Consider the following 12,392-nt stretch of genomic DNA (forward strand, 5'->3'; position numbering starts at 1 on the left):
CAGAATTTATTCAAACAGGACAGAATTTCTTTAAAGAGGAAAACATTAACAATGTAACCCCCTCCACAAAATTACCAACAAACCCATCGATCTTAAATCTAACCACCTAATCAGTAGTTAGTTTTATAATACACAGTTAACATACCACTCAGTGCTCCAACTGCTCCAAAATTCAATGACTTTCCATCCATGATACTGGCATCACATTCAATCTCACCCAGAAGGTTTAGGTTAGATCCCAATCCTGCATTTGTAAAAGGAGAATCCTAAAAACAAGAACAAAACATTGTAAGGCCACATCCCTAACAGAGTAGATCAAAATCTCTGTATAACTGAATATGATGACACTGATCTTGGCGCTTGTTTATTTTAGTAGTTTAATCTTCCGTAACAAAATCAGCAGCATTTTGAATACAGCAACTAAAATTACTATCATGGATACCTAAATTATCATGGATATCTTTCCCCCTCTACAGGGTGTGATACATCTCAAGTGTAATAATGCACCAATATATAAACCAAGCAGCCAACAATTTAAGATGATCATTTCTGTGCAAGCAAAAGCCTTACAACACAAGTGAAAATCTCTCCCTCCCCCAAAACACACACTTCACTTGGTCCCTAACCCATCAAGTAACATTTAAGTAACATCTAATTACCACTGCACAGACCACAGTCTACCTTTGAAACTCCTAAGCATGACACAGCAGCAAAACAGAACTGTACTTTTCCTGAACATTCCAAGCCTAGGACTGTAGCTCTGCATGCAGAAATAGAGAACTGGCATCACTAACAATTCACTTGGTAAAATTTCTGTTTGACCATTAGCACAAGGACAGCCATTACTGTGTTCTGAAAGTTTCTTGGCTAAAACTCAAGATGTATTTCATAGAAAGTATGGAACAACATTTAACACGATCAGAAACCTAATTCCTCTTTTATTAGCACCTTCTGTGGCTTTTTACAAACTCAAGGTTCTTAAACAAGAAGTTCTGCATGCTAGAATTAAACACCATTTTTACCCATCTGTTTCATCAGAGCATTCCATTACTTTAAAACCACAACATTCAGAAGTAGCACAGTTCAGGAGTCTCACTGGCAATTAAACATAGCCCTCTCTTTCTAGAGTGAGAACAAAGGAATACAGGACAAAGATAACAGCCAAACAGTAAACTCTCAAGAGAGATGCTGCATGCTTTCAGCATTTCAGACCTGTTTAAACTACAACAGTGTAACAACCTGATGAGACAAAGAAAAATTATCTGGACCACATGTGAATATGTCAGTGAAACGAGATGGTCATACTTGTACAGAACATGTAATAAAAGCTGAATCAGGAAACAAATTACTGCAAACAGTTCAAAGCTCTGTCTCAAATATTCAATGAAGGTTCTCAGATTTATACATGCTAATTTGCAATGAATACAAAGAAACAGGAGAGAACACACAAATGAAACAAATTTTATGTCAGCTAGCTTTTGTGAACTTTGAAATGAACAAGCACTGAGTAAACTCAAAATCTGTTTTGCAAGACAATGATTCTAATTTTCAGAGACATTCAAAGCGTTTGAGTCACCAAAACACTTCCTGAAGAATCATGAATACCTAACACATGATTAATGCATAATCATGGAACAGACCATAACCTCTCCATGTTCATTTTATACAATTCATCTTTATTTTCTGCTTTTTCCCTTCTGCATCCTACAAGTACCACAAGATCTTATCCCATCCTGTTTTATCCTCCCCCCACAAAAGATCTTCAAATTCACTGTGTGTATTCATTTTGTTGCTCATTTTCACACCTACGCCTCACAGCACGTAAGTAAATTTGAAAAGATTTTAGGATAATGAAACATACCCAACTTTCCTTAAAAGAAGGGGGAGGGAATGTGTTTTGGAAAACATTCCCAAGACAATGGCCTTGGAAAGGTGGAAGACTCAGAGTAGCCACTGCATTAACTGACTTCATTGCTCCCCAGGCTCTACAAGTAAGAAGAAAATTAAGCTTGTGAAGGTTAAAACAAAAGGAGTAGAGAAGTGGTGGAAGGAATTTAAAGTGAACAGTGAAAGGTACTTGGAGGACAGAGTAAAACCAGGAATGCTTAGCATGAACAATGCGTGTTCCTTGCACTGTCCAAGTTCCTTGCCCCTGGGTAATGAGAGTGCAAAGATGTGCAAGCCTGGAGACATTCTCAGTATTCCATTTAAAAAACATTCACTCAGTGCATTATACTCAAAAGCATTAGTAAAGAGGAAGAATTTCATGCTCCACAGATTTGTCACTGCCATAAAGCAAAGACAGCTGCTATCTTAAGAGCAGATGAGACAGCCAAATAAAGGGATTAAGAAGGACCTATCAGAACACAAGTCATAACACCGTCCGAAATCCTTCTGCAGTCAAGACAAGGAGTTCTACCACTGGATAAAGGTAATAATCCAAAGAGAGTAAGGAAAAAATACAGGATACAGAGTGGTACTAGTTCACTTCAGAAATAAAGATCTAGATGTGTTTGATGCTCTGGCTTAGCAACTTCACCAACACAACATCAAGGAGGCACTAAGAAACAACCTACACAGAGGACCTCAAGACAAAGGGAACACCACCTGTTTCTCCCTCTAGAGTATTTATCAAAATACCAGAGAATTTTGGATAAAGAAAAACTCTACACCAAACCGCAAATGTCTCTTTGGTGGCATAACTCACACATGACGACTCCGAAGAAATCTTACCAGTATCATCAGTCACAACATGAGTAACTCCTCCAGTAAAAAAACATAAAAGACCAAATCTCAAGCACCTGCCCAAAACTCTGTGGAGCAGTTTTGGAGACAGTCTTAGAACTGCCAAGAAGAAGATGGTCTAACTTCACACACCTGAAAGCAGCTTTAGAGAGTGCAGGAACAGGGTGTGAATCCATGGAATTTTTTTTATAGCTATCTGAGTGACTGTGAGAGGAGATAAAAGCCTTTGAAATGAGGTAGGGGAAAACCTTTGTAAAAAATGGAAACAGAAATTCACACCTACTTTATGAATAGGCAAGAAGATGAAATACATCACACAAATACATCTCTGAAAACATCAATCTCTGCAAAGTCTGACCAGAAGATTTCAAGAGACTGATATACAAAGGGAGGACTACAACTTAAGAAAATTAAGGTGTATTTTGAAATGAAAATTCAAAACCTTCAAGGAATGCAGAAACATCAAAACAGAAGTGGGAATGCTTTCAAAGGGGGAAGGAACAAAGTGAAGCAGTCTCTTCTTTCCCTCGGACAGAAAAATGCAGCACTGACTACCATAAGAAGGGGAAGAACTCAAGCAAAGCATGGATCCAAGAACAGGGACAAAGTGAAAGGAGAAAAAAGTTGTAATACAAAAAGGTATCTTCAAGAATACACTTCTATCTAAAACCACAAGCAGTGATCAGCCCCTGTATCTCTAAGGAGACCGAAAAAGACAAGTAAGCAAACCAAGCATGAGCTTTGCATGTAAACAAGTCCTACTACCACAGAAAAGTAAAAAGAAGAAAAAACAGACAAACAAATGACTATTCAAAGCATTTTAACAAAACATGAACCTTAAATTATGTGAAAAATACTAGACTACCTGGCAGTTACTCCCCCACTGAAGTATCTCTAACTTTCGATGTAAGCCTGTAGCAAAGGAGGCAACAGAAAGCTTTGAGACATGAGAAGTTCCACTTTCCCAGGTTACCCATCTTGCAAAAACTCTCAAGCTAACAAAGGTATCATTTGTATTTTTAGGATCATTTTTACTTGAAAATGTATTCATAAATGCTCTGGCAGCAAACACAGGCATCCTGACATTGCTAGCTGTGGTCAAAGTTGGAATGCTTGAAAGAGTTACACAACTCTGTAATACTAACTGTCCTGAATCACATCTAGGCAAATTGTTAAAATGCTCTGTTCACAACACGCATTACAGAACATTTCACCCATCCTTGATACAGTTTTTGGCCAGGGTTTATTTGCAACTTCTAAAACAAATGCAAAGTCTACAGGGATTTCATTTTACACATTTATTTTTTCTGCAAGAATTTAGTGACAATAATCAATAGTCTACAAGGACACAAGGAGGAGCCACATCCCTTTCAATTACACCAGCTAAAATGCTTTTAAAGGACATTTCTGTCAGAGATTACTGTCAGCCACTCTGCTACAAAACACCATAGTACTGCTTTTAACTAGAATTAGTAAATTTCAGTTGATTAGCCATTTAAAGCTCCTATCTGGTGACTGCCTTAATACAACAAGGCCACTTCATGAAAGAGAAGCCTTTGGGACTCAGATTATATACTAAAAAAAAAAAATCATAATTACTCAAAAAAATAATTAAACAACTAAAAAAGAATAAAACCGCAGAAAATACAATCCATCAAGACACAAATCCTTTCACTGCAAAATTTTGCTGACAAGCACACAAACCCACTGCCTGAGTATAACACAAGGTTAAAAACATCCTTTGCATTGATCGAACACAAAAAAAAAAAAGCAAAATAAACTATGCAATTTCTGATGCAAGAAGATCAAAACCCAAAATGTGGCATACACCTCCCCATCAATCATATTAATTTCCCATTTAAATGCAGCTCATAAAGAACATTCTACTGCAGTCAGATTAAAGAAACAAGTGATCTAACACATTAATAAAACATTAGACTAAACTGGAAAACAATTTGAAATCTTCATCACTCTTTAAAACAAACTTATGTTCCTATCTCCTGTACCCGATCAGCAGACTTTCTGAAGTGCTCTATAGTCAAATAAAAGCTTCAAAGAGCACACTGTTGTCACAGCCAGACATAAATGCAATCAGCATGTAGTTTTGCTGAAAACAGCAAGATTTAAGTCAGGTGTATGAAGGGGGACATCCTTCACACCCCAACCCCCACTCCACCCCCCCGAAAATAAAGAAATCAAACAATCCCTCTGTGTTTCAAGAGAATCTCAGGCTTCATATGGTGGCTGGTAGCAAGAGTGCCAGAAGAAATGGTACTGCAGTAACACCTCTGCAGAAGTACACAGTGTAAATAAAGAATCTTACACACCACCCTGTCCAGACCCATTTTATTACCAAAACCTAACAGAGGTAACATATCCATTTGTTTCTCTGCCATGACAGAATTCACAAACTGGAAACACAACTGCCTTAATCAACTTATCAAAGACAGCTGAAGCTTATTAAGACCAACATAGTTATTTTAACAATATTGTGGGTCTTGTTACTTTGCAAAAGAAATTTACCTTTTCTCTAGTTAAGTGCTAGAATTATAATCTGAATCACAGAACACCATTTCACTTGAGTCCAACTGAGAAAGGCTGTTCCTTCTCCACTTAGAGCCTGAAAAAAGTACAACAAAAACCAGACAGCATACCACAACCAAACTGTCAGCTTGCTCATAAAAGATCAAGAGCAACTCTTGCGCCTCAACAAGTCTTTGAAGTGATGTCTCTTGGATTAGCTGCAATTCCGTATAATAGGAGTTGTGTAATTGAGCAGAACTGAGCATAAAAATTCATCCTTTGTGAGACTTTCATGAAAAGATATTTGTGCCTTGTAAAAACTACAAATTTTTGGAATACAGCATTAAAAGTCTGAGAGAACTGTAAAAGTGATTAAACAGTTCAGATAAACTCATAGTAATGTCTTCAACAGAAACCAAAATATCAAGAATGTACAAACAATGGAATCTTTTACCACATTATACAAACTTCTGTTGTTCTGTATCCATCTGTATTACAGGGATACAAGTAAACAAACATCGGTTCATACAGGTTTTTGTTATGTATTTGCCAACTTAAAATGCTAAAGCACTTTATGCTAGAGCACAAACACAAGGGAGTGATAACTAATTAGAGAGACCATCAAGATAAGCCTACATTTTTGCCCATGAAATTCTGTAATTGATGAGGAAAAACTATTCTGTTTGCTTTGTTGACTTGCCATATGCAGTTTCTGTTTTCCCACAGAGAAACAGAAAAAACACCAGAACTACAATGGAAGATGCAGCTCCAGAAATGACAGATATGTCTGAAGTGGTGTTCAGAATGAGACACGAGTAGATGCAAACACTTCCGTACTTTGGAAGCTGACAATCTAACACTTTGGACTTTCTCATACCAGATCCAAAAAACTGTCACTGCAAACTAGACCATTTTCTGAGTACAAATTTGATTTTTCATTAATATTACTGCATAGCTAATTAAAAGAAGCCCAAGCCCAATATTGTCTATTCCAGTAACAGAGATAACCCCCCACAATTAAGAGGTTACTTAAATCATTTAATGGATAAATGAAAGCAAGTAATTGCATTAATAACAGCAGTACAAGCAGAACAAAATAATACTTAAAGATGGGAAAAAGGAAAAAAAACGTTTTGTGCAACAGTACACATTAAAATAACACCTAAGACAATTCCATCACCACAACAGTAGCAAGATAGATGGAGAAAAAAGGTTTCTGATTGGAGTTATTTCGTAAAAGGGTTTTCATTTCATCTCACAGCCTTAACTTCTTACACAGATGTTATATCAGAGTATTTAAATCTACTAAAATAAAAGAAAAGCCTCTTGGGGATAACAAAACCAGATAAAATATTTACCCCAGGCACAGCTGCAAAGAGATATATAACTGCTTGGTTAAGCTTTTTAAAATAAATATTTTTTTTGTGCGGAGCTCGGGAACATGATAAAAATCACAACTCAAAGTAGATTTTTATTTTTGTTTTCCACTGAGGAGGGAGCTGACCCCAAACAGGCCTGTGGAAGAACAGCAGCCTCAGTCAGCTTACGGAAGTGCATTGTAATTCCACTAGAGATAACCGCTGTTTTCACCCAGCTATATTCTAATGTCCAAGATAACACATGAAAGCATATTTGCACAGCTCAGTGGAGACCAACAGCAGTGCTTACAGCCCATGATCTTGCCAAGTTAAAAGTGTGACTGCAGCCTTGGCTCCCAGTCAGCATGTCTAACACATATTCCAGTTTGTACTTACTGCCTGCCTTACGCTCACCCCATTGAGTGCGTTAATGAACACTTTCCCAACATGTGTGTAAGCAAATCCACTGCTAATCCTCTTGGAATACTACCATAAATTCCAAACCCAGGAAATTATTTTTGCAGCACAACACTTACCTTGCCCTCCTCTTTTACTAATAAAGTTGGAGAAGGAGAAGCAATTGCTACTTACAGCAGAAGAGCAAGACCTGTTCCCAGCATTACTGTCACGAGGAATTAGTGGATCTGGGACAATAACCAAACTGCCTCATTTATATCCCAGAAATGCTTAGCTTTACTTGCTTCTACATTATTTCATAGGGACCTTCACAGAAGTCAGATGACATAAAAATCTCGCCACTCCAAAGAGACATTTTTCCAAAAGGTTCATGAACAGCTGCTCATCAAGACTTTCTATCTTAATTAACAAGTACAATTTTGAAATAAAAGCATTACTTGTCCTATTCCTCTGCACATATTTTGCCATAAAAATCAGAACCAGTAGCATGATCTTTCACCTCTCTGAGAAGCAGAGCCAGAACAGTCTGTCGCTCAGTTAAGTCAGAAATGAAGTTCCCTACAAAGTGTTCAACAAGTCTTTAACGACTGCATTTACTCTTGAAGGGTAAACTATCTGATAAGACACAGCTAAGATAACAAAATTGCACCAACCAGACAACTTTTATTCAATTTGCATTTTTACAAACTATTTAAACACATTTACTCCAAATTATAGTGGAAAAGCAAAAGATAATCACGCAGCACAAAAATGGAAATCTCAGTAGATTTCCCACTTAATACCTTCTGCCAGAAAAATCTCAATGTACACAAGAGACCTATTTACTACCAGTCAGAAATTCATACCTCTAATTCTATGAGTGCTGCAGTCACTGCATCTGTGGCAAGAGCACCAGCCTGTAGCTTTTCAATTGCCTGTAAAACAGAATTTTTAGTTGATGATTAGGAAATTCTAATATTCTGTGACTGAGCCCTACATTTTCCTAGTCCTGTACAAAATGAAGTAAGTTCAAATGTAAAAGGGCATAAAAGCAAGAGACACTGGGAACAGTACGCACCAAAGGCAGATCTGAAGGTAGGATTTTACTACTCTGACATGGCAACACTGCATTTAATAGCAGATTCCTGCATTGTCAAATTCATATCAAAATAACCTCTTATACCTGGTGTCCTACCTCAATGTTTCAGTCAAAAAGTTTCTAATTTTCCTTCCAAGATTTCACAAAAATTCCTAGTACCGTATATAGCAATTAACATGAAACTGAAGAGAACTTTGTAAGTTCATCTAAAAGCCAACACAGAGAAACAAATCAAGTAAGACAATGCTATCTTCAAATTATATACACACACCACAAGGAGCTTCTAGAGCCTAGTAGTATTTATTAGATCCACACTGGACAAGAGCTTCTAGTCAAGCTTCTCAGGGAACCCCTGAACTGTGGCTGCATCTTCAGTTGCAAGACAAATCCACAATTGTTTGTTCCTCACAGATGTTATTTATCTTGGCTACTCAGCTTATGGAGCCACACAGAATCTTAAATTAGACTTAAATTCAACAGCAAACAACCTTGTTTCACACATGATTAGCTGGAAAATTGCTATCACCAGGGCTAATGCACAACTTTAATGAAGCCAGTATTAAGTTTGGATGATTTGTGAGACTTCTCATTACAAAATTACATTGGTATTAGGATTGAGCAACAGAAATGTAAAACAAAGTGATAATTATCAGAGGCCAAGTCTGAGACTAAAAGCCCTGCCAAGCTCCCAGCTGCTTCTCCCTGGAGAAAGTAAAAGGCATTAAAAGTTCTGGAGATGGGTCTTCCAGCTACTCATTCAACACTTAGTAAACAGGACTTGCCAGTTCCAAAGCTAAGTTTGGGAGGAGATTAAAAACTATTAGTTTCAATGGAAATTGAAATCTTGCCATTTCTCTCTTTTCAGCTTTGATTTTTTTGTTTTGTTTTCCCTGTTTCTACTTCCCTTCCTATTAAGACATTAAGAGCTATCAAGAGAATAATTGCATTCATGGAGCAACCTGGATGCTAGAGTTTAAATAAATTCCAAAAAGAATAGACATTGATGAAATCAGTATTTCACTCCAGAAATGCTAGAGGCTCAGGAACAGTGCAGGAAGCTGCAGGAATACTCACTGTAGGTACCACTATGACTATCTCCTGCTCTTTCACTGTTCCTGTGGTGTCTGCTATTGGCCACCACTGATGAGAATGTTGCTGCACCTCACAGCCATGTGTTCTAGTGTCTCTGTATAAAGTTAACTGTTTCGGCTTCATTTTCCTTCATTTCCCGTTATAAACACACACACAGCCCAAGCAGCTAAACCCAGACAGGCCTATTTGTACTGAAAGGACAGTGCTACCAAAGCCATTTCCTGCATCCCCAGTACCAGCCAGTGGAGCTGGTTAAGACATACCTTCTGACAGGCTCTTTTGCACACATGCTTGTATTCCTTAGCTTTGGATTCGGAATGATAACCTGCACCTGCAATTAAGGCAAAAGGAAAAGAGATTACCCCACCTGTCAAACTACAGCCTATAGTTCACACAGAGAATTAAGACAGAGTCAGATACAGCCTCCCTCATTCTAGATTACACTGGCATTTCCTTTATGTATCAATGATGGGCAATTTTATGCATTCCAACATGGATTCAAACACACTCAGTAAAACAAGGGATACAGAGCATATATCCAGAAGCATACAGGTATAAGTCTCAGCATCATACAATCTCTTCCTATAAACACTACCAAGGAGATTGTAGTTTTGCACATTCTTGGAGGAGTCCCAGTATAGCCTCTATTTACTGCACACTATTTGGCAAAACCCTTGGTTTTAAGTCAAACTCCATTTTCCTTTTAGCACTGATGTGCAAGTTTTCAATTAGCATTCTGCTCATCTGCTCATGTTTATGTCACATACTTAGAGCTTGTTACTCCTGCTTTAGAGCCAGGAGAGTTCCTCGAAATAAAGACTGAAAATTAGAAGATGTTGAAAAATGAGTACACTCTATGTCTATCCTGCTGCAGCTAAACTTTCTGCCCTGTTTTGTACCCACAACCCCTACTTTCATACCTGAAAAATTTTTCAATGCCCATTATTCAACCAAATGCAAAGCCAGAAAAACAAGAGATGAGACTAACACACCAATAAATTCCACTTCTTTTCCTGGTTTTTGCACTTGAAAAACATGGTCATATTTACCTCAGCATCCCTTTCCACACCTTTAGGAACATTAGTTTTGACAACTGTAATAAAAATAAGTTTCAGCACTGCTAGTAAAGCAACCCAGTAAAGGACAACACATTGAACAATTCTATTTTCTCTTAAACCCCTGACCCTGAGTATCAGGGTCATCAAATACCAACCCAGAAAAAAATTATTTCAAGTTTTGGGTTATTTTGTTTTACCTTAATGATTTTATAAAGCAAGTAGCATGTTGGTTTTCCAAATATTTCAGGTGTTACCAGGCTACTTTGCTCAATTTCACCTCATGTCATCACACACACATAGAAATATACAGCATCACTAATACATTCACAATTAATGGTACTTAAAAAATAACCTATTAGAACAGAATTTATGAGTGAGACAATGGTAACAACACTACTGTATCACATCTGAGTAGAGGAACACTCCATTACATGTACAAACAATAAACAGTAACTCTTTTAAATATGAACAAGATCAAAAAAGTTAAGACTAGAAAGAAAACTTTCAAAAGGGTAAAAAAATTGAAGTTCTGCAACAAACAGCCTAAAGAGGTTTCAGAAAGTCTTAGCTGCACTGTCCTCTTGGACGAGTCAGACAAGAAATTCTGTAATGAAATAGCTGTGTTAGATCCTTCCATGGGGTAAAGAAATAGACTGAAAGATCTCTCCTATTTAATAGGTTTAAACTTAGGGGGTTTGTTTGGGTTTTCTTTGTCAAGCTGAAAAAATACCATCCAAAACACCCAAATATCTACATTTTTATTAACAGTTCTCAAGATCCTCCAGTAGCTGCTACTCGATGTCTCCACTCCCAGACTTAGATCCAAAGTTAACATCACTTCACTACCACACCAGCAGTCCAAACATAATATAAAATTGTTCCTGATATCTAGTTTGTATATGCACTATTACCATTCCAGCTGTTATGTTCCTGCATCTTACCTGCATGGACAAGCACAAATCCCACTCGTTTCCCTCTTTGGGTTTGCTTTGTTTCGGGCTCTTTGACCAGCACTTTGACAGCTGTAACCTGAGACGATTCGGAAGGTAACACTTCTACTGAACTTAGCCCCTTCTCCATGATCATACATTAGGATCACCATCTTCTACTGGAGAGCAGCACACTTCCATTCAAAAATAAACTCTGGAGAGGAATCATCCTAAACCAAATCACATGCATATGTTAGATATATGTCAGATTTCAAGAGATCAATTTCACACCAATAACTTCACAAAAAACTTCTGGCAGAGAGGCTGGAAACAAGGAGCGCTTCCAAGTTCTGCCTCTTTCCTAGCTAGCACTATTAATGAGACTTAAAATAATCAAAGTCTGCTTTGCAAGTTGAATACAGCCTTTTCACTATGACATAACTAGAACCTAGCACTCATCTTTCCAGAGAAGGAATTATTACTTCAAGTTTTGCTTTCCATGGTGTTATTTTATCAACAATACAACTTATTTTTCCACCCATCACACCTAACTAGCACATGAGTAACACTTGAAAATGCCATACCTTTTCCTTTCTTTTGCAGGAATAGCTGCTTAAGATCCTATAATGAACTCCTATTCTTCTATCCTTTTTCATCCCATCTCCTTATAATTCCCCACTACTTCAAGTTTTGCTTTCCATGGTGTTATTTTATCAACAATACAACTTATTTTTCCACCCATCACACCTAACTAGCACATGAGTAACACTTGAAAATGCCATACCTTTTCCTTTCTTTTGCAGGAATAGCTGCTTAAGATCCTATAATGAACTCCTATTCTTCTATCCTTTTTCATCCCATCTCCTTATAATTCCCCACTAATTTGCAGCAGGAAAAGAAAAAAAGAAATTAATATTTTTTTAATGCCAAATAAGCCTAAAACAGTGAAAGGACATTTGTCTAGCTACCATGATTACTAGTGAACCAAAACATGCTTAAGTCAAGGTAATTTAGTTTGATTTTCATCTTAACCCTTAACGTGTTTGTGGAAGTTGATGTTTATAGAGAGTTAATGGAAACACTGTCAGTTTTCTAGTACATAAACCAAAAAAGTTCAAGTATGGACAGATGTATTTATTGGGAGTCACCAAACAAACTCACTGTATTTACTGCTCCTATTATCCATCGCCTA

At 37.3% G+C, this 12,392-nt stretch overlaps 1 protein-coding gene across 1 annotated transcript in view; it reads right to left on the minus strand.

Annotated features, from left to right (window-relative positions):
• The window catches only part of LOC103798753 (threonine aspartase 1-like), a gene marked incomplete at its 3' end in the record, with an annotated part of 35,293 nt that extends 23,862 nt beyond the window's left edge, over window positions 1-11,431 (minus strand). Inside the window, exons 1-4 of the mRNA XM_009071035.1 lie at window positions 11,213-11,431; window positions 9,477-9,544; window positions 7,889-7,957; window positions 146-266 (exon numbers count right to left, since the gene is read on the minus strand). Coding sequence (XP_009069283.1) covers window positions 146-266; window positions 7,889-7,957; window positions 9,477-9,544; window positions 11,213-11,357 — 403 coding nt within the window. The remainder of the gene's footprint in view (window positions 1-145; window positions 267-7,888; window positions 7,958-9,476; window positions 9,545-11,212) is intronic.
• Window positions 11,432-12,392: the final 961 nt, after the last annotated feature.

This window comes from Acanthisitta chloris, unplaced genomic scaffold (assembly GCF_000695815.1).
Source record: "Acanthisitta chloris isolate BGI_N310 unplaced genomic scaffold, ASM69581v1 scaffold22023, whole genome shotgun sequence".
Classification (NCBI taxonomy): domain Eukaryota; kingdom Metazoa; phylum Chordata; class Aves; order Passeriformes; family Acanthisittidae; genus Acanthisitta; species Acanthisitta chloris.